Raw genomic sequence first — 22,897 nt, forward strand, 5'->3', positions numbered from 1 at the left:
AAAGTCACAGAAATCTCAAGTTTGATTAACCCGTCACTTTTCATATATGCTAGAGGCAGACAGAACAATATCGATCCCTTTAGTATTGCTCCTTTTAACCCTGTACTCCTGCAGGAATTGTTCAAGTGCAAAATTCCTCACCTCCTCAGACACAGGGAATAGAGGAGGAAGTGATCCGCTGCATAGCGGGTCGTTTCCTCCTCCTGTGCCGGCTCAGACCCGACTGTTTATGCGAGCCGTTATCTGGCACTCGAAGAATTCTACCAGGAGCAGTATACGTAGGCAAACATAAGAAGCTTTTCAACAGCGTACACTATTAGGCTCCCAGAATTGTCCTTGGCGTACACCGCATCGCGCAATCAGCAAACCTCGCTCCCGCTGGCGGGCGCGCTCCTGCCTCACCCAGCGTGTAAAAAAGGCGGGGCGGCGCTTGGTTACGCCTCCATCCTTTCCGGGTTCCGAAAGAGTCAGAAAGGGGTAGTTAAGCAAGGGGCGGAGGCGTCCGTAGCTGTGGGTGGTGACAGCGAGCCCGAGCTGCGGGGAGAGCGCGCGCTCGCGCCCGCGCCAACGCTCCGCCAAACCCAAAGAAAAGGCGGATCGCTCGGTTCTCGCTGCCTTTTCTAGCGTCATGGCGGCGCCGCTGGCTCAGTTTGACGAGGACTGGCAGGACTTTTACGAGTTCAAGCCGGCGCTGGCGCCGCGGAGCTGCCTGGACCAGGTGAACTCCAACTCGGAGAGCACCTCCGCTCCGGGGCCTCCGCCGGTTTCTTCCCTGCTGCTGGAGGATTTCTCTGAGCTGGACAACGGCTTCTCGGGCGAAATGGGCAGCTTCAAGTCCATGGAGGACCTGGTGAACGACTTTGACGAGAAACTGACCGTCTGCTTCCGCAACTATAACACGGCCACGGAGAGCATCGCCCCGGTGAAACCCATTACAGAGGACACTGTCATGAAGGACGACGAGTGAGTATAATGAGTCTCGGGCCCCTTGCTCGGGGCTTGGAGACCATAGAAGAGGGTCTTGCAGGTGCTACTGGGTTTTTACTCGGTGGGTCGTATTGCCACAGCCTTGCTTCGGAAGAAATAGATCGCCTTCCGATCCCCGCCCTGCTGGTTGTGGTGCTGATGCTGCAGATCTCCTCAGATGCCTAATGTTGGTGCCCTCGCTGAAAGGTGCCTGCTCTCTAAAATACTTTTTTTCTCTTTTGTTGGGGTGCCTGTGGAAATTAGTGATTAGGACCTGGAGTTGCACAAGCAAGGAGAACTTTTTCCTGGATAATGTGCTTAAGAAGTAAACAATACGTCTTGAGACTAGAATGTGTCAAAATACTCAGCCCATCGAATTACTGCGGAAATATAAGTATCCCTCAGTCTCTCCTTCAGCGGCTGTGCTTTTGCTTTGTTTCTCACCCTTTATTGTAAGGAACACGTTTTGTTTGTAAAGTAGTGGTGGTATGTGATAGTGCTCTTTAAATTGAGGGAGGGGAAAAAAAGTCTTGGACACGTGATGTTAATGGTTGGAAGAGCGATATCGTTTATTAAAGAAGTCTGTTAACTACGCTCTGTTGTGAGAACCGACGATTTGTGTTAGTGGAGTGTCCATTATCATGTTGAAATACCTTTGTAAGCTGTGTTTAAATGTATCTTCTCAGGCTTCCTGGTTTGAAAACAAAACCAAGCACCTTTCATTAAAATTGCTTTTATGTTTGCATATCTTGTGCTTTTGTCCTTACCTCTGTTGCAAGGTAAATGTGTTCAAGTTTATTATCCGTTTACCAATAACCTAGAAAAATCATCAACTTTTATGATCAGGTAAATAGTCTGTAATTACTTTGTGTGTATTTTTAGAATAATATTACCGTATACTTTAGTATACTGGTAATCGGAGCTTGTGGTAGGAATCATTGTAGACTTTTGCTGTGTATTTAGTACTAAGGTCAAAGTATACATAGACTGAATTAAGCTTCCATATTGCAGACTGTTACTTTTCAGAATGGATATCTTGATTATATCAACTCATAAAAATACTATTATGCATTGTATTGTAGATCTTAGATTTTCTGATCTGAGGAAGAAGGGGTTACCTTCAAAAGCTAATTATACATTAACACCCCCTTTTACAAAACTACATACAGTGATACCTTGGATTACGAGCATAATCCGTTCCAGGAGCATGCTCGTAATCCAAAATGCTCGTTTATCAAAGCGAGTTTCCCCATAGAAAATAATGGAAACTCACTTTGATACGTTCCCACCTCCATTCCCCCCCCCCCACGAGAACCGGCATTGCTCCCCCCCTGCGATTTGGCCCCCCCCCCGCCGCAATTGGGCACCCCCCGCCGCTTCTTATTGTCATCTGGGCACCGGCACCGGCATGTCCTGTGCGTTCACGTTCTCTCTGAGATCTCCGAGAATCTCGGAGAGAACGTGAATTCGTAGGCCTTGAGCATGTGCAGATGCTCAAGGCCCAGCAAGAAGAGGAGGCCGATCTTCAGGCACCGGCACCAATGCACAGGACATGCCAATCCAATCTGATCGGCTTCTTTGACTGGGTGACGAGAAAGCTGGATGTTGGGGAGTCCCTGGACATCGTATACCTGGACTTCAGCAAAGCATTCGATAGCGTACCACACCGCAGGTTGCTGAGAAAGATGAGTTCTATAGGATTGGGCGACAAGTTGACGAAATGGATTGGGAACTGGCTTGAGGGTAGGCTTCAGAGGGTAGTGGTGAATGGCACCCCCTCCGAAACGACGGAGGTAATCAGTGGAGTGCCACAGGGCTCCGTCCTGGGCCCGATCCTGTTCAACATCTACATAAGAGACTTGGCAGAAGGGCTCCGAGGTAAAATAACATTATTCGCTGATGACGCCAAACTAAGCAATGTAGTGGCCAAGAGTACAACAAACAAAAATTCAATGCCCGACAACATGATGCACGACCTACTACTACTGGAGCGCTGGTCTAGGTCCTGGCAACTCAGCTTCAATGCCAAAAAATACAAAGTCATACACCTGGGCAGCCAAAATCCATGCAAGACTTACACCCTAAATGGCGAGATCCTAACAAGAACTGAAGCAGAACGTGACCTAGGGGTGATCCTCAGTGAGGACATGAAGGCTGCCAATCAAGTGGAGCAAGCTTCCTCCAAAGCAAGGCAAATCATAGGTTGCATACGCAGGAGTTTCGTCAGCCGTAAGCCTGAAGTCATTATGCCATTGTATAGATCCATGGTGAAACCACACCTGGAGTACTGTGTGCAATTTTGGAGGCCGCATTACCGAAAAGATGTGCTGAGACTAGAGTCGGTCCAGAGAATGGCCACCCGGATGATCGCGGGTCTCAAGGATCTCCCGTACGAGGAAAGGCTGGATAAGTTACAGCTCTACTCACTCGAGGAACGCAGAGATAGGGGAGACATGATCGAGACGTTCAAGTATCTCATGGGTCGCATCGAAGTGGAAGAGGACATCTTCCTTCTCAAGGGTCCCACGGCAACCAGGGGGCACCCGTGGAAAATCAGGGGAGGGAAACTGCACAGTGACACCAGGAAATTCTTTTTCACTGAAAGAGTGGTTGACCGCTGGAATAATCTTCCACTTCAGGTCACTGAGGCCAGCAGCGTGCCTGATTTTAAGGCCAAATGGGATAGACATGTGGGATCTATTCACTGAGTTAGGTGGGGAAGGGTCATTGCGGTGGGCAGACTAGATGGGCCGTGGCCCTTATCTGCCGTCTATTTCTATGTTTCTATGCTGGTGTCGGTACCGCTGTGGAGGCTACAGAAAAGTAAGAAGAGGGTTCGGGTGGGTTGGGGGGGGACCTCAGGTCGCGGCGGGGGGGGTGCCGGATCGCGGGGGGGGGGGGCCTTCGGGGGGAGCATAGAAACATAGAAAGTGACGGCAGATAAGGGCCAAGGCCCATCAAGTCGGCCCACACCAATGACCCTCCCCTACCTCCATTTGCGAAGAGATCCCACCTTTCGATCCCATTTAGCTTTAAAATCAGGCACACTGCTGGCCTCAATCACCTGCATCGAAAGACCATTCCATCGATCCACCACCCTCTCGGTGAAGAAGTATTTCCTGGTGTCGCCATGCAATGTCCCTCCCCTGATTTTCCATGGATGCCCTCATGTTGACGTGGGTTCCTTGAAGAAGAAGATATCCTCCCCCACCTCGATACGGCGCGTGAGGTACTTGAATGTCTCGATCATGTCCCCCCTCTCCCTGCGTTCCTCTAGGGAGTAGAGCTGCAATTTATTCAGCCGTTCCTCATACGGGAGATCCCTGAGCCCCGTGACCATCCGTGTGGTCATTCGCTGGACCGATTCAAGTCTCAGCACATCTTTGCGGTAATGTGGTCTCCAGAATTGTACACAGTATTCCAGATGGGGTCTCACCATGGACCTATATAATGGCATTATGACTTCGGGCTTACAGCTAACGAAACTCCTTCGTATGCAACCCATGATTTGTCTGGCTTTAGATGAAGCTTTCTCCACCTGAGTTGCAGTCTTCATGTCCTCACTGATGATTACCCCTAAGTCTCGTTCCACTACAGTTTTCTCTAGGATCTCACCATTAAGAGTGTAAGTCTTACATGGATTTTTGTTGCCAAGGTGCATGACCTTGCATTTTTTGGCATTGAAGTTTAGTTGCCAGGTCCTGGACCAATTCTCCAGTAGGAGGAGGTCGTGTGTCATACTATCGGTCTTGGATTTGTTGTCAGGTCCTGTTGTGTTCTTGTCCACTATATTGCATAATTTGGCGTCATCGGTGAATAACGTTAATTTACCCTGAAGCCCCTCAGCCAAGTCCCTTATGAAGATGTTGAACAAGATTGGGCCCAAGACCGAGCCCTGCGGCACTCCACTTATCACCTCTGTCGTTTCGGAGGGGGAGCCATTCACCACCACCCTCTGAAGTCTACCTCCTAGCCAGTCCCCCACCCATGTAGTCAAGATATCTCCCAAACCTATAGAGCTCATCTTGCTCAACAACCTGCGGTGTGGTACGCTATCAAATGTTTTGCTGAAATCTAAGTACACGACGTCCAGGGACTCCCCAATATCCAGCTTCCTCGTCACCCAGTCAAAGAAGCTGATCAGGTTGGATTGACAGGACCTCCCCTTTGTGAACCCATGTTGACGGGGATCTCGCAGATTCCCCTCGTTAAGGACAGTATCCAATTGGTGTTTGATTAGAGTTTCCATTAGTTTGCTCACTATTGATGTGAGACTCACTGGTCTGTAGTTCGTAGCTTCCGTCCTGCTTCCTTTTTTGTGGAGTGGAATGACATTAGCCGTTTTCCAGTCTAGCGGGACTTTTCCTTTGCTAAGGGAGAGATTGAAGAGTGTTGATAGTGGTTTCGCCAAGGTGTCTCTTAACTCCCTGAGTACTCTGGGGTGTATGTTGTTTGGCCCCATAGCTTTGTGAACCTTGAGTTTGGATAGTTCACTGTAGACACTACTGGGCGTAAACTCGAAGCTGCAAAACGGGTCTATCGAGCTATCCCCTGTTGGTAGCTGAGGGCCGGATCCCTGGGCCTCACGGGTGAAAACTGAGCAAAAGTATTCATTTAACAGTTTAGCCTTCTCGGAGTCCGATTTTACATAGTTCCCGTCCGGTTTCCTAAGGCGTACTATCCCTCCTGTGTTCCTGTTTCTATCACTAATATACCTAAAGAATGCTTTATCGCCCTTTTTGATATTCTTTGCTAGATTCTCCTCCGCCTGCAATTTGGCCTCTCTGACTGCTGTTTTGACGGTTCTTGACTTGGCCAGATAGTCTTCCCTGGAGCCCTGCTTCCCTGAATGTTTGAAGGAGATGAATGCTCTTTTCTTCTCTTTTATGAGGTTGGAGACCTCCGTAGAGAACTACTGCGGTTTGTTTTTTCTTCGTCGTTTACTTACAGATTTAATAAATCGGTCTGTTGCTTCGTGTATGGTAGCTTTCAGTGTTGACCACAATTCCTCTACATTATCAGTCTCTGCTTGGTTTTGCAGCGACTGATGGATGAATTCCCCCATGTCCTCGAAGTTGGTGTCCTTGAAGCTGAGGACCTTAGTTAATGTGTTGGATTTGGTGAAACCTTTTCTGAGGTTAAACCATACCATGTTGTGGTCACTGGATGACAGCGTGTCTCCCACAGAGACATCTGTGACACTTTCTCCGTTGGTAAGTATTAGGTCTAGAATCGCCTGATCCCTAGTTGGCTCCAAAACCATTTGCTTGAGTCTTGCTCCCTTTATAGAGTTTAATAGCCTTCTGCTGCTGCCGGTCGCAGAGGAAAGTGTGTTCCAATTCACGTCAGGCATATTGAAGTCACCCATCAATACTGTGTCCCCACGCAAGGTGATATTTTCTATGTCCTCGATTAATTCCATATCAAGGTCTTCCTGTTGCCTTGGAGGTCTGTATACTATGCCAAGGTACAGGCATTTGTCCTTTCCCCTGGCCAAATTTACCCAAAGGGATTCCCCTGTGTACCTAACATCTGTGATTCTGGTAACTTTGATGTCATCTTTGGCATATAGTGCTACCCCTCCTCCCATTTTGCCCTCCCTGTCTTGGCGGAACAAATTGTAACCCGGTATGACCATGTCCCACCTGTGGGAGTCCGTAAGCCAGGTTTCGGATATCGCCACCACATCTAGGTCGGCGCCCCTCATTTCCGTCTCCAATTCCAGAATCTTGTTGCCCAAACTGTGGGCATTGACGTACATAGCCTTCCAAATCCTAGGTTTGTTATGGCAATGCCGGTTCTCGTGGGGGGAGAGCAGCGCTGCTGGCCTCGGGGGGGGGGGGGGGAGGAAGGTGGGGGGTGGAAACATATCAAAGCAAGTTTCCCTTACTTCCTATGGGGAAACTTGCTTTGATATACGAGCATTTTGAATTATGAGCATGCTCCTGGAACGGATTATGCTCATAATCCAAGGTACCACTGTGTGTGTGTGTGTGTATGTGTGTGTGTGTGTGTGTATGTATATATATATATATATATATATATACAGTGGTGCCTCACACAACGAACTTAATCCGTTCCAGGAGCAAGTTTGTTATGTGAAACGTTCGTTGTGTGAAACGCGTTTTCCCATAACAATACATGTTAAAAAAAATAATTCGTTCTGTAGCATAAAATATGCTAAGATGACATAAAAAAAGATAAATTTTTGGTTATTATTTTTATTTAGATACATCTAAAAACATAATTGTTTTTTAAAACAACACACATTTTTTAAATTTAAAGACAGACTAAGTAGAGTCTAATTTTACAGTGAGAGGGCAGAGTCTCAGCGGCAAAAACTGGGACTTAACTGTTCATTTTTTTTTTTTTTCTACCGTGTTTCCCCGATGATAAGGCAGGGCCATCAAATAAGACAGCCCCCCCTTTTTAGAAAAAAATGTAAAATAAGGCACCCCCCCGCAAATAAGCCACCCACCGATACCTGCGCTTACCCGAATCGGGTGGTACGGTGGGTGACTCCGTGTGGTCCCTGGCACCCCCGACACGATCGGGGCAAGAGGGAGCTCAAGCCCTCTTGCCCCCCCGACTCCCCGACACGATCGGGGCAAGAGGGAGCTCAAGCCCTCTTGCCCCCCCGACTCCCCGACACGATCGGGGCAAGAGGGAGCTCAAGCCCTCTTGCCCCCCCGACTCCCCGACACGATCGGGGCAAAAGGGAGCCCAAGCCCTCTTGCCCCGCCGATTCCCCAACTCCCCGACAATATCGGGCCAGGAGGGAGCCCAAGTCCTCCTGGCCACGGCGACCCCCTAACCCCACCCTGCACTACATTACGGGCAGGAGGGATCCCAGGCCCTCCTGCCCTCGACGCAAACCCCCCCTCCCCCCAACGACCGCCCCCCCCAAGAACCTCCAACCGCCCCCCCAGCCGACCCGCGACCCCCCTGGCCGACCCCCACGACACCCCCAACCCCCTTCCCCGTACCTTTCTGTAGTTGGCCGGACAGACGGGAGCCAAACCCGCCTGTCCGGCAGGCAGCCATCGACGGAATGAGGCCGGATTGGCCCATCCGTCCCAAAGCTCCGCCTACTGGTGGGGCCTAAGGCGCCTGGGCCAATCAGAATAGGGCCTGAGGCACATGGTCGGGTTGGGCCCATGTGCCTCAGGCCCCGCCCCCAGGAGGGACCTAAGGCTCCCGGGCCTATTCTGATTGGCCCAGGCGCCTTAGGCCCCACCAGTAGGCGGAGCTTTGGGATGGATGGGCCAATCCGGCCTCATTCCGTCGTTGGCTGCCTGCCGGACAGGCGGGTTTGGCTCCCGTCTGTCCGGCCAACTACAGAAAGGTACGGGGAAGGGGGTTGGGGGTGTCGTGGGGGTCGGCCAGGGGGGTCGCGGGTCGGCTGGGGGGGCGGTCGGAGGTTCTTGGGGGGGGGCGGTCGTTGGGGGGAGGGGGGGTTTGCGTCGAGGGCAGGAGGGCCTTGGTTCCCTCCTGCCCGTAATGTAGTGCAGGGTGGGGTTAGGGGGTCGCCGTGGCCAGGAGGACTTGGGCTCCCTCCTGGCCCGATATTGTGTGGGGAGTTGGGGAATCGGCGGGGCAAGAGGGCTTGGGCTCCTTTTTGCCCCGATCGTGTCGGGGAGTCGGGGGGGGCAAGAGGGAACCAGGCGGAGAGAGGGCAGTTAAGCGCAGTGCCTGCGCAGAAGGATGCAGCTCGGGCGACTTCGTTGTGTGAAACGAAGTTCGTTGTACGGATCAAGACATAAAGTTCGTTGTGCGCAGCGTTCGCTGTGCGAGGCGTCCGTTATGCAAGGCACCACTGTGTATATATATATATATATATATATATATATATATATATATATATATATATATATATATATATATATACATACACACACACATATATGTATATATATATATTTATATATATATATTTTCCTACTATGGGACTTCCTGGGGTGCAGTTATGAGGTTTAGTTAAGCAAGGTGTGGTCACTGAATGAGTGATGTTGGCTGGCCTTTTCCATACAGACTGGGGTACTTCGTGAGACACATGCGAGGTAGTGGATACATGGCAGGGGAGCTGTCACGTGGCTGGCGGTGGTTAGCATTCCAGGCTCGGGTGTGTTGCGTTGATGTTGGGTGGTGGATATATATGTATATGTATGTGTGTATATATATATATATATACATACACACACAGTGGTACCTTGGATTACGAGCATAATCCGTTCCAGGAGCATATATATATATATTTTTTTTCTAATTTGGCTCACTTCTTTTTCAGAAGTAACTCAAAGCCAGTTAGACCAGTAACATATGGATTTGGACTGGCCGAGTCATTGACCCTTGGTATCCCTTCTTCCACCCTCTTTCTTATTCCCTTAATCACCAAGGCCCCTCGCTTACTTGCTTATCACCCATATGCCCTCCAATAATAAACAGACCACAGACTATTGTTGGTAATAACCAGATTGCAGCTTTGTTTATTGGGTTAACAGGTAAATAAGCAGTCAACAATTGCTTCACCTCCCGAGCTACAACACATAGCAATTGGGACAAAGATCAAATTGTATTCACCTGACACTTCCATGTCAGCAAGAGCCTAGGGGATACCATGGACCTCCATGTCCCAATTTTGTACCACCTTCATATTTGCCCAACTGAACTCCCTTCCCCCAAACTGCTCATCCCTTGATGAGCCTAAGGGTAGGCATGGACCTCCATGCTCCCTTTTAGGGTCATCTGACCCTGCGGCTTTGCCGCTCAACTGAGCTCACTACCACATAACCACTCATCTTCCGATGAGCCAAACTTTGTAGCTCGGGATTACTGCCACTGGCCTGTAAATTACAGCCCCCCCAAAAAATCAGAGCTGCAATCTCAGAGACTCCTAGAAGAACCAGCCATTGCAGACATCATATCAACCAGCCGACACACCATTGGTGCTCCCCCACCACAGGCCACCCACCAATCCACCACCCAACATCAACGCAACCCCCACACCCGAGCCTGGAATGCTAACCACCGCCAGCCACGTGACAGCTCCCCTGCCATGTATCCACAACCTCGCATGTGTCTCACGAAGTACCCCAGTCTGTATGGAAAAGGCCAGCCAACATCACTCATTCAGTGACCACACCTTGCTGCTTAACTAAACCTCATACCCAGATGTGCCTGCACCCCAGGAAGTCCCATAGTAGGAACATCCCACTGCAACAGTCCTCGAAGAATTCTCATGACCAGTCGCAACACCCCTAGCAGACCCCGCACAGCAAGCCAAGCTACAGAATATGCCACCTGTCCCTTCAATCTCAAAAAAAGGCCCCGCAGCCCAGATGCTCCGCACCCCACCACCGCCAATAGAGCGTGCCATAATGAAGGAGCCGCCCAAGTACACATACAGGGAGCTACCCAGCCGAAATGTACAGGAGCCTCTGCTCAGCACATACCCCTGATAACCCCCGTCTTAAGACTGGAAGGAAAACAAAAGAAGCAGGGAGACCCAACCTGACCTGAAGCCACCCGCACTCCTAGCTTGCAGGCTACAATGTGCAAACACACAGAGGCCAGCCTCCAACAAAAGAAGAGTGGAAAACCAGACCCCTGGAAACGGGCATTATATCCACCCATGGTCCCACCTGCTTTAGCACACGGTTGCCTGCCAGGCAAGAGTGCCCCCCCTCCAAACACACTGAAGGGAGGCACTGAGACAACCACCGAGCCCCAAAATAAACTCCGGAAGCAAATCATCCCCTTTCCCGTCCCAAAGGCGCACCGCACTGAGGACAAAAGCATGCCATACCACAACCCCAACCATGCCAGAGAACTTCCCAGCCACCAGGGATAGGACAAACAAACGAACCCCGCACACCATGACAAGCCACGCCATAAACTGGATAGCAATGGCTCCCCCACCCATAGATCACAAAGCCCATGCTGACCGCCCCAACGTAATAGACCCTCTGGGGCCCCCAGGACAACCCTACCCCAAACTGACCTCCACAATCCTGCCACACTCTCAACTACCCAGTTGGGCAGTAGACCTTCCTCTGGTCCACCCACAGATCATGAATGCCACAATACAGCAACCAATCCTGCCAGCAACCCGCAAAACCTCTACCACCCGGCGCCTCCCCAGCCAGCCTCACTCCTGACCGCAGGAGTAATCGCCTAGTCGCCACAGAAGCGCCCTGCGTATCAATGCCCAAGGTCCAGAAAGAATGCGTCACCAACCGAAAACCACGGAATAACTCCCCTTCAGGCACCGCCATACTGCTTCTACCTCACCAGTGGGACAGACACAAGGTCAAGGTGGGCCCCAATCAGTACACACCAGAGGCGCAGCCAACCCCAGCCTATTCAGCAAGGTCCCTATGTCGCAATAGGGCGAGCACCCCCTGCCAAAGAGCTAAGACCAAGTGCAGGCAATCATCTCCATGCCTCTGCCAGCCCCCTTGGCCACTCGGAACACTACCCAGGTCTAGCCATATCGTATCCCCCCCTGGGCCATCAGCTTTCATCCTGAGAGGCCACATCACTAGCTAGTCCTGTCTCCCAACCACAACCCCCGCTGGTCCAGCCCCAGGAGGCAATACTGAACCACCCTCACCACACCACAGTCCCCCCAGGCCCACCACCTGCAGGCAAAAGGGGGCGAGCCCAAGACACCTGGGCTACAGCCACACAACCCCTCCAGCCCCCAATGTGCCCAGTGAACTACTGGCCTGCCAACAAAACCCAGGACCACCCGGTCCTGCCCCAGAAACCACAGAACACCCAAAGGGACCCCAAACCAGCCCACCAAGGCCGCCTGCCTAACAGCAGAACTGCCCCAGACCTGCAGCATGCCGACACAGCCAGGAGGGGGAGTGCCGTGAACCCATGGTTCTCTACCAACAGCCATGGCCCACACCAGCCACTAGCCCACCCCCTGCACAAATCGGTCCTGATGTAAGAGAACCACCAGGTTCTTCCACAAAAGATACCACAGAAGCACCCAGTCCTGCCCAAAGAGCCCTATGCGCAGCAGCAGCAGCACATCCCCCCCCAGCTCTGCAACCTGCCAACTAAAAAGGGGTCACGGACCCTGACAGTAGCCACGCTGCAACCTCAAGCAGTCCAATTTGCAGCCGCAGAACAGTCCCTGCTCTGCAGCAATGGGTGCGCCGTTATACCCAGGGTGCCCTGACAGCAGCCACTCTGCAGAACCACTTGGTCCTGCCAGGCAAGTGCTGCCCTCCCCTGGCGGGACCTCCGGTCCTACCAAGTAAGTACCTTCCCCCGGCGGAACCTCCGGCCCATCCGAGCAGATGCCCACGGATCCTCCCAGTCCCACCAAGCAGATGCCCGCAGAACATTACGGTCCCAGTAAGCAAGTGCTTGCATAACCTACCTGGTCCCACCGAGCAAGTGCTTGCATAACCCACTTGGTCCCACTGAGCAAGTGCTTGCAGAACCTGCCTGGTCCACCAAGGCTAAAAGAGCACAGTGACTATCTCAGGATACTTCTAGAGCAGTGACCTCTACCATAAGTGCTGCAACCTGGTGACGCCATGGCAGCAGTCTCCACCAGATCTGGTACCGAAAAGAAGTGTGGCACCATCCTCAGTGACGATCTGCTCTGGCACCACTTGTCACTCCAGGCAGAGTCGCCACTACTGATCAGCTGGGGAATAGTCCCGTTGTGACGTCCCAGGGTGTGTCAGATTCCTTTCACAGTACCATTGGCAACCCATGATAAATGCAAAGGTACTCCCAGCCAAAGGAAACCGGAGAGATACTAATTTTCAGACTGTACAGCTCAAATGAAAATAAAATGCTGAATAAACTTGGAAGAGCCATGGGGTAAACTGGTCGTAGTCTCCTTGTGAATATTTTATCTTAAGGAGCCTTGTGACCTTTTGCTTTTGCTCAGTATTGGACGCTGTCTGTTATTTATTTTTCTCTTCTTTTTCTTCTTCTATTCTCTCTTTCTTTGCTTCTCTTCTGGGGAGGGAAGGGATTTTGGGTTCCCGGGATCACCAGAATAAGACCTCCAAGAGCCCGTACTCTTCTGACACTGGGAACCCAAAATCCCCTCCCCCCCAGAAAAGAAGCACAGAAAGAGAGAACAGAAGAAGAAGAGAAAGAAAAGAAGAGAAAGATAAATAATAGACAGTGTCCGATACTGAGCAAAAGCAAAAGGCCACAAGGCTCCTTAAGAGGAACTACTCTCCAAGAGGCTCCTTAAGATAAAATATTCACAAGGAGACTACGACCACGGGGTGATAAGGAAGCCAAACAAGCTCCCCAAATGAGCAAGTAACTCTTCCGACAACGAGTATGACCCACTGCCTCTCATTTATATTTAAAATATATATTGTTTACCTTGCAAAACAGCATGAACATATATGGCACAATACAATTTTGTACATTTTTGGCCATTACCTTACTCCGATGACGACTTGGCCTGAATGGAATAAGCCAGAGTTGCGTAGTCCGGACAGTAGTTGCTGATAGCCAGCCTCAAACAGACTTCCAAATGATCATCAATCATGGTGGAATGATATTTGGACTTAATAATCTTCATGTGGGAAAAGGCTGACTCGCATAAATAAGTTGAACCAAATAATGCAGTCAAGAAGTTTCAAGTTTATTAGGATTTTATATACCGCCTATCAAGGTTATCTAAGCGGTTTTTACAATCAGTTACTCAAGCATTTTCAAGAAGGTAGCACATTTCCTCAAGTTTGGGTACTTTTCCTCAGGGAGTAAGTTCCAGAACTGTTCATGAGCCCTAGACTTCAGCTCAATGTCAGCCTGTAGTATGAAATCTCCTCCTCCACTCCAGACGAGTTCAGATGAAACAGCGTTGCAATTTTTGATGCGAGTAAATCAACCTCAACATCTTGCCGAAATGGGTAGCACATAAATGTAGTAACTGGCTCGAGTAAAGCAAAGTCTTGAAAGCATCTGTCAAATTCTGAAAGACAATTGTCAATCTGCTGAGTGTAGCGGTCACTGTCGAATTGCGCACAAGCCTTTTGCTACGTCTCCAGCTCTGATGCGAGGTTTTGAAAGTTTCTCAAATCATGGCGCTGCAGCTTTGAAGACAGATGTTGTATCTTTCCTTTGAAAGCATTAACTGAGCTGATCAATTTGACCACAGTTTTGTCTTTTCCTTGTAGATCTACATTGAGATCATTCAACATGTTGGTCAGATCGGTTAAAAATGCCAAGTCTAGCAGCCACTGGTCGTCATTTAGTTGGTTGTATTCTGCATGTTGAGCGACAAGAAGAAACTCCTTTATCTCCGGACATAGCTCTCGAAATCTCTGCAGGAATTTCCCCCTACTGAGCCATCTCACATCAGTGTGTAGTAACAATTCAAGATGGTCGCAGTCAACTTCCTCCAGATGCTCACGGAACAGACATCTTTGAAGAGATCTGGCTCGAATAGAACAGGCGATCTTCATTGCCACATCCATTATCTCCTTCATGTTTAGCATTTTTGCGCATAATGCTTGTTGGTGAATTATACAGTGGTAATTAAGGAAGTTAGGGAAAGCCTCATCCTTCCTGCACCTGGCAATAAATCCATTCGAGGAGCCAACCATTGCAGGAGCACCATCCGTGGTGATTGACACCAATTTGCACACTGGGAGCTGGATTTGCTCCATAAAGTTTTTGAAACACTGAAAAATGTCTTCTCCTCGCGTGTGTCCCTTCAGTGGTAGTATTGTTAACAGCTCCTCTTTGAAGTCATATCTTTGAACACCATTCGAATAAAAATGCACAACTGTGCTGTGTTGCTTAAGTCTGTTGACTCATCCAATTGCAGCGATAAACACTCACAATCCGCAGTGTCCTTCCAAAGCTGCTGCGTCAAATCCTCGGCCATTATTTCACAACGCCGTGTAACTGTGTTTCTTGATAGCTGGAGAGCTTTGACTGCAGATAATATCTCTGGTTTGTTTTTGAAGTCCTGAAATAATGAGTCGGCTGCTTCAACGAATGCTTCTTTTATCATTTGTCCATCTTGGAAGGATTTCTTGTGTTTAATGATGGCATGACTCACCCTGAACGATGCTTCAGTGGCTGCCTTAGCTTTTGAGGTTAGCTGTGAGAAAAATGACCGCTGTCCGGACAACTGTGATTTCAGTTTCCTCACCTTTCTTTTTCTTAGCTCTCTTTTCGGTGGGTAGTCAGTGTCGTACTTTTTATGAACAGTCCGAAAGTGTCGTTCTACATTTCCTTTCTTTGGAATAGCGATGGTAGATTGGCATATCAAACAAACACACTTTGAATATCACATTGTGAAAAAAAATCCTCCTCCCATTCTGAATGGAAGTAGTACATTTTTGGTTTCTTACTTGGTCCAGCTCCCACACTCATTTTTAAACCCATTCTTTAGTATAAATAAACTGGAAGCTGCTAACTAGGGGCAAGATTCTCAAAAGTTTAAAGCCCCAGTGGTCTCATACTCAAACCCTTTGCAGGGCCACATTTTGGATCTGTAGGTACTTGGAGGGCCTCAGAAAAAAAAAACAACCCAGTTAATGTCTTATTAAAGAAATGACAATTTTGCATGAGGTAAAACTCTTTATAGTTTATAAATCTTTCCTTTTGGCTAAGTCTTAATAATAATATTGTCATTTATAGTTAAAGAGACATATGATCAAGAAAGTGTTTTATTTTAATTTTGTGATTATGATAAACATACCGAGGGCCTCAAAATAGTACCTGGTGGGCCGCATGTGGCCCCTGGGCCGCAAGTTTGAGACCATTGGTTTAGCCTGTATGCAGTTTAGCAGCAGATTATCAAAACAGATTATTTCCGTCTTTAGTGAGGTTACTATCAGTCTCCAACACTGATATGTGTGGTGGAGTTTTGTAGTAGCTTGAAATAGAATCAAGTGTGCTTTTTACATATACTGAGGTTTTTCTAAGTTCTCCTAACTAGATGATCAGGAAAAGGCAGCAAGAGATCCACAGCAAACTGGAGTGGATCCACAGACATACTGGAGAGAGAAATAAGGGGAAAAACACCCAGATAAAATTTGATATTAATTGTATTAGCGATTTCAAGACATCTATGTTTGATAACATGATTCTCAAATAATACAACCATTCATGTCATTGTGTTTCGTCTATCTAAACACCAGTATTGGCTTAATTTATTAGTCATTACAAACACTAACTTGTTCCCACTCACTATCATGTGCTCAAATTATCATATTAACAAACCACACACACACACACAGTATGTTAAAACAACGTCAACTTGCCACACTATTGGGTTCAAATTGGCCCACCTAATTAATCCCTTTTATGTAGCTCACTGGTTTTCAGCTACCGTGTTTCCCCCCAAATAAGACAGTGTCTCAAATTAATTTTGGACCCAAAAAACGCACTAGCTCTTATTTTCGAGGAAACACAGTTGTATTCTTTGAATATATAACATTGAAGTTTGGACTTTTTTCCTATTTTCAACATTCATCTTCTACTAATTTACTGCATAATTTAGTCACCGCTCATTATCCAACATGAACACTTTGGATCACTTATTTCACACCTTGGATTATTCATTTATTTTAAACTTAATTTGGGTCTTTTTATCTTTTCTACAATTCATTTTAAGATGATCTTCTGTGTTTTAAGATCCCACCATGAGTGTATAATTTCCTCGTTTTTTTCTCTAGTCTTAAGACTGTACTCATTTTTCTTTTGGGTCCAAACTACATGTTCCACCTGATTGCAGGTGTCATTTCAGACTGGCCATATTATATCCTGAAGCAACTCTTCCCAACTAGTGCTGCCCAATTCAGGAAAAAAAAATTTGATTCTATTCAGCTTACTGAATTGATTTTTCGTTTTGATTTTCCTGCCCAAGTGAGTGTTTTTCAAACATCCTGGTGGGTTTATTTTATAGCCTCTTCACCCCCTTTGCCCTCTCCTACCCACACTAGTACTGTGGTGTAAACAAAATAAACAAAAAAGACTTTTCCTCTCTCTGTTAAATCCTAGCTTACATTTGCGGTCTAACACCACCTCTGGCAAGATACACATTTCAAATTTGACATATTGTAATCACAAAATAGAAAATAAAATTATTTTTTCTACCTTTTGTTGTCTGGTCATTATTCAGATCGTGTTGGTCCCAGGCTCTGGTTGTCTTCTGATAACTCACTTGCCAGGGCCTCCTGCCCATTTGTTGTTTTCTTCTTTCACCATGCTAACCATCCATCTTCCATCTTTGTCCTCCCCTTCTGTTTCCCTTCCCTCCCCCGGAAGTCTAGCATCTTTCCTTTTTTTCATCACCATCCACAGATCCACCTGTTCTCAACTACCCTTTCATCCTTCATCTCTCCCTCCTTCCCCACCCCCCCAGGGTCCACCATCTCTCCTTTTTTCTTCCCAATTACCTTCCTATCCAGTATTTCTATTCCCCCCTCCATACCATCCCTTGTGTCCAACTTCTTCCCTGTTTGTTCCTTTCCTCCCTAAATCCCATTGTCCACCATCTCTCTCCCTCTCCTCTGTTTTTAAGACCCATTATTTCTTTTCCCCAAAGTCCGGCATATGCATGTCTCTTTGAACCCCCCCAAAGGCCTGAACATTCCCCCCGAAGGTTGACTCCCTCCCCTTAAGGACTGCCCCCCCACATCCATTTACCTAATTCCAGCAGGGAGCAGTCTGCAGAGAGGATCGCTGGTACTTTAGCGATCCTTGCAGGTTGCCATAGGCCTCAGGAGCTGTCTTCCCTCTGCCTCAATCCTGTCTCTGACTCAGAGGAGGGGCAGGACCGTGGCAGAGGGAAGACAGCTTCTGAGGCCTATGGCAACCTGCAAGAATTACTAAAGTACCACCTGCCACTGGAAGTCTCCCATTCGTCCCCTTTGGAGATCCCCACAGGAACAAGGAAGTGATGTAATGTCATTCTGATTCCAGAGCTTTTCTTTTAATCCTTTGTACAATTTAGGCTTACACTCCAAATCTATAAGAGTGAGATGTGATTACATTAATTAGAATAAGGACAGGATAAATCCCAGCTGTTTCTGCACTCAGCCCTGCCCATTCACCTTAGTCCTACTCTGCAACACCCCTGCTGTTTCCAGGACTGAGACCTCCACATGCGCCTTACTTCTCTTCAAACATAATTACAAAATCTCTGCCTCTCTTCAGGCATAAAATTACAATCCAGAAGCTGCATTGAGTCATTGCTGGAGTACAGAGGAAGGAGAACGGCACCATAGCTGACTTCCCGACTGACCCTCCCCCCTCGCCCTCTAAAGCAGGAGCGGCGGTGGCCGGCCAGCAAGAGGCAGCGCTGCCGATCCTGCTTTAGGGGGTGAGGGGGGAGGGTCAATCACAGAATTGGGAGGCCGATTTTTGTTTTTTAAAATCGTATCGATTCACTAGATGTGAATCGATTCAAATCGGGCAGCACTAGACTTCGGCTCTTACCTCACTCAACAGATGCTTCTATTTCCTGTGGTGCCCTAAGCTCCATCCCCCACCGACCTTCACCCCGCCTTGCCAACACTCTGATTGGCCGGTGTTCTTCAAGAGGCGGGCCAGTCAGGAAGAGAAAAAACAGAAGGGAAGAAAGGAACCCGTTCTGCGATTGACTGGGGTCGCCTGAGCAATCGACCTGTCGATCACGATCGACGTATTGGGCACCCCTGATCTAGAGGGTCGAGTCACAGCCCATAAAGTTAGAGCCATGGTGGCATCTGTAGCTTTCCTAGGATCTGCTCCTATTGAGGAAATCTGCAAAGCTCCCACTTGGTCCTCGGTTCATACATTCACCTCTCATTCTTTTTCCAGACGGGATGGCCACTTTGTCTAAGCAGTATTACAAAATTTATTCTCCTGAATTGCCAACACTCCCACCATCCCATTCTGGTTAGCTTGCAGGTCACCCATATGTTGAGAATATGATGCCTGCTTGTCCTGGGATAAAGCAGTTACTTACCGTAACAGGTGTTATCCAGGGACAGCAGGCAGATATACTCACAACCCAACCACCTCACCGGGTTGACTTCTTGGCTAGCTATCTGAACTGAGGAGACGCTGAGGAGACACGCGCCGTACATTGGGTGGGAAGGCGCATACGCGGTGCGACAGTCGCAAACTTTCCAAAAGTTCTTCAAGCAAGTCTGCTTGTGAAGCTGTCCGCATCGGGGCTCCGTGGTTGATGTCACCCATATGTTGAGAATATCTGCCTGCTGTCCCTGGATAACACCTGTTAATGGTAAGTAACTGTGCTTATTCTGAAAATTGGAAAGTATGTTCCTCCTTAAAGCTATTGGTTTGGACTTTAAAGGCCAGATTCTATAAACGGCGCCAGTATTGGCAGTCACCTAAGAAGATGGCCACTAATTTGTGGAATCACAGCTCTTAAACATAGGTGCTGGAAATGTAGGCCAGGATTTTCAAGGCCGCCTTTTCTGGCACCTGTTTGTCATAAATCGTGTCTACAGCAGTGCTTAAGGTCAATCTTGATGCTGATTTTGTAGGTGCTCCTAAGTGCCTATGTTTTTTGTTTTAAATGATTTTAGGAGGATATTTAAATGACTTTGCTGCTTAAGTTAGGCACCAGTAGGGCACCTAACCTATGGCACCATTTATACAATTTGGCTTACTGTAAAAAATTAGATATACTAGTCTTCGCTTCTGAGCCAGCAAGCACTGAAGCGGGATATTCACAGACAATTTTCTCCAGTTGCTCACCAATAATCTCTCACCAGGCTAATAATTTGATCCTAGAAGTTGGTGGCTTTAGGACAAGTCCACAAATGTGCAAAAATGTGCTCGTCTCCCCACAATCATATCATAAATTGGGCAAGTCATTTAATCCCCCATTGCCACAGGTACATTAGAAAGAATGTGAGCCTTCCAGGACAGACAGGGAAAATGCTTGAGTACCTGAATGTAAAAACCACTTAGATCATAAGTGGTATATAAATACCTAAATAAATAAAATAAATAGATAACTTTCAGTCAAGCTGTACAGCGCTGCATATGTCTGGTAGCGCTAAAGAAATAATTAGTAGTAGTAATATGATACCATTGGTAAAACAACTTTGAAAGAGATTTTTAAATAGCCTCCCCACTCTTTAAGGCTCATAACGCACACCAAGTATGCCCTCCAAAGTATTGATAAGTTGCATAGTTGAGGTCAAGGGCAGAAATAGAGCCTTATAAAACCTAGTAATGCTCCCTTAGCTATTTCTCCCCTGGGCTGTTCTTTCAAGGGACGTCTCCTCTAACTGGAACTCCCTCCAGGCCCTGCATCTTAAGAAGTCCATCACTTGCCTATAGTTGAACTTATCCCTTTACTCAAAAACAAATTTCTCCACTAACTCCTCATAGTTAACTAAAGCTCCCTTCTCCACTAGCTGTCCCAATGTATGCACAAGTCCTTCCCTCAATATTTATAGGTAGTCTTTCAGCAATTTAAAGCTAGCTTTCCTCCACAAGGTGAAAGTTATTATCCCAGGACAAGCAGGCAGTTATTCTCCCTAATGGGTGACATAATCCAACGGAGCCCCAATGCGGACGCCTCACAAGCATTTTTTGCTTGAAGAAACTCGAAGTTTCGAGTTGCCCGCACCGCGCATGCCTTCCCGCCCAGACCAGGGCGCGTTTCCTCAGTTCTTACTTTTCCGCGGAGCCGAGAAGTCCGTCTTCGACTCTCTGCGTGAAGTTTTTTCACTTGTGCCTTCTAAAGTCCGTGGTTTTGGTTGATTTTGATCTTAATCGCTGATTTTCGTCGTTCTTTATTTTTTTCAAAAAAAAATCTCTTCCATCCGTCCGACCGGGCAGGCCATGTGGCCGCAGCCCCATGGCTTCGATCTTGCAGCGGAGCTTTTCTGGCCTATGTCCCAGCCCATCACCGGTTTTAAAAAGTGTGCCAAGTGCCAGCGTGCGATTTCGCTAACGGACCCTCATCGACGCTGTATTCGGTGTGTCGGGCCTCAACACCTCCCGAAATCGTGCCAGCCTTGCTCCACACTCACCGCACGTGCTTTCAAGCGGCGGTGCATCTTGTGGGAGTTGCTGTTCAGCATGGAGTCCTCGACGGAGCAGTCTTCATCGAAAGGCCCCTCACCTTCGACTTCATCCGCTGCACCTCAGCCTTCCACCTTTGTGGCGCCGAGTCTCATCAAGCCTGCATCGTTCATGCCGGCCCCAACTCCAGCGCCTACTGCGATGCCTTCCTCAGTCTCTTCAGATCGGGTAGCACAGCAGCCTATTTCACCGGTAGTGCTAAAAGTGCCCAAGTCTTCTAAGCCCAAGCACTCACACACTACCCCCAAAGAATGCGAGGCTCGTGCAGGCAGTCTCATTGCAGATGAGGATCCGACCTTGCCGGCCTCGTTCCAGACCTTGTTAGAGAAGCAATTCATCGAGCTCTTTACCACCATAGGGCCCAAGCTTCTCTCCCGAATCCAGCCTGGGCACGCGAAGGCCTCCTGCGAGGTCGAGCCGCCTCCGGTGCCTTAAGCGATACAGACACTCTCAACAGGGGACAGAGTCTCTGCGAGTGTCTGGTCTGGCATCGATGCATGCATCGCAAGGAGCAGAGTCTTTTCCCATGCCTCCGTTGGAACCGATTCACTCGATGCAAGGAGTAGAGTCTTTGTGAGTGCCTCCACTGGAGCTGATCCACTCGATGCAAGGAGCAGAATCTTTGCGAGTGCCTCCATTGGAGCAGATCCACCCGATACCGGGACTCGAGTCTCTACGAGTCCCTCGGGCGAGCACAGCCAACAACCACTGCTTCGATCAATCGCTTCCAGCCCCATCCACTATCTGGGGGCCTCAGTGAAGATCCGCTCGCCTCGTCCATCGAGGCCGACTTCCAGGCACAGCTCGCACATCGTTCGAGGCATTCATTGAGGCACTCTTCCAGGCATGCCTCGCCTCATCGGAAGCAGCCTTTCTGCGAGTATTCACCACTGGCTACTTCACCTCCTCCGATGCCGGAGCACGAGGACACCCTGGGATTGTTATCACCTCCACGGTCCCCATCCTCATTGGATCCAGAGGCCTTGACGTCCTCGAGTCCTTCTCGAGGCCCCGCACTGGCTGATCAGTTGTCCTTCTCCTCGTTTCTCCGGCAGATGGCAACTGATTTGGACATACACCTGGACACAGGGTCAAAATTTTCGAAGGAATACCTAGAAACTATGCATCTTTCTCAACCTCCGGCTGAATCCCTCAAGCTTCCCTTACACAAGCTGCTGGACCAGACCTTTGTGCGGTGCCTCGAAACACCTTATTCCATCCCCGCTGGGCTGGGAAAATTGGATGTCAGGTACCGCAAGGTACACCACAAAGGGTTCGATGGCTCCCAACTCTCCCATCAATCCCTGCTGGTGGAGTCTTCTCTGAAGCGATCTCACCCCTCCCAGGTCTACGCCGCCGTTCCATCTGGTAGGGAGGGGAAGACCATGGACCGATTTGGCAGGAGAATTTATCAGAACTCCATGATGGCTTCCAGAGTTCTGAATTACAACTTCCATTTCATTACATACTTTGAATTCTTCCTGTCTGTACTCCAGAAGTTCATGCCCTATCTGGACCCCAGAGCACAGTTTGAGTACCAGGAGGTTCTGGCCTCGTTGTCCCAACTCCAGCTTCAATTGATGCAATCCTCCTACGATGCCTTCGAGCTCTCGGTTTGGGCCACGACATGCGCGGTGGCTATGCGCCGGCTGGCGTGGCTTAGGACCATCGACATGGACCCCAATCTCCAGGACAGGCTTGCCAATGTGCCATGCGCTGGTACCAACCTTTTCGACGAATCCATCGAGGCGGCTACCAAGAAGCTCTCGGACCACGAAAAATCTTTCCAGTCCATCCTGCGTCCGAAGCCCAAGCCTGCTCCACCTCGTCCATCACGCCCACCGTTTATCTACCAGCGGCGTTACCCAACTAA

At 48.7% G+C, this 22,897-nt stretch overlaps 1 protein-coding gene across 5 annotated transcripts in view; it reads left to right on the forward strand.

The window, feature by feature from the left end:
- Positions 1–439: 439 nt before the first annotated feature.
- FEZ2 (fasciculation and elongation protein zeta 2) overlaps positions 440–22,897 on the forward strand; it is a 248,001-nt gene continuing 225,543 nt past the window's right edge. For 3 of the 5 annotated variants that reach the window (XM_033936550.1, XM_033936552.1, XM_033936555.1), the window contains exon 1: positions 440–963. In XM_033936550.1, the coding sequence (XP_033792441.1) occupies positions 629–963 (335 nt within the window). In that variant the 5' untranslated portion in view covers positions 440–628. The remainder of the gene's footprint in view (positions 964–22,897) is intronic. The other 2 variants (XM_033936551.1, XM_033936554.1) reach the window with 1 other exon arrangement.

Source organism: Geotrypetes seraphini, chromosome 3 (assembly GCF_902459505.1).
Source record: "Geotrypetes seraphini chromosome 3, aGeoSer1.1, whole genome shotgun sequence".
NCBI classification, from domain to species: Eukaryota; Metazoa; Chordata; class Amphibia; order Gymnophiona; family Dermophiidae; genus Geotrypetes; species Geotrypetes seraphini.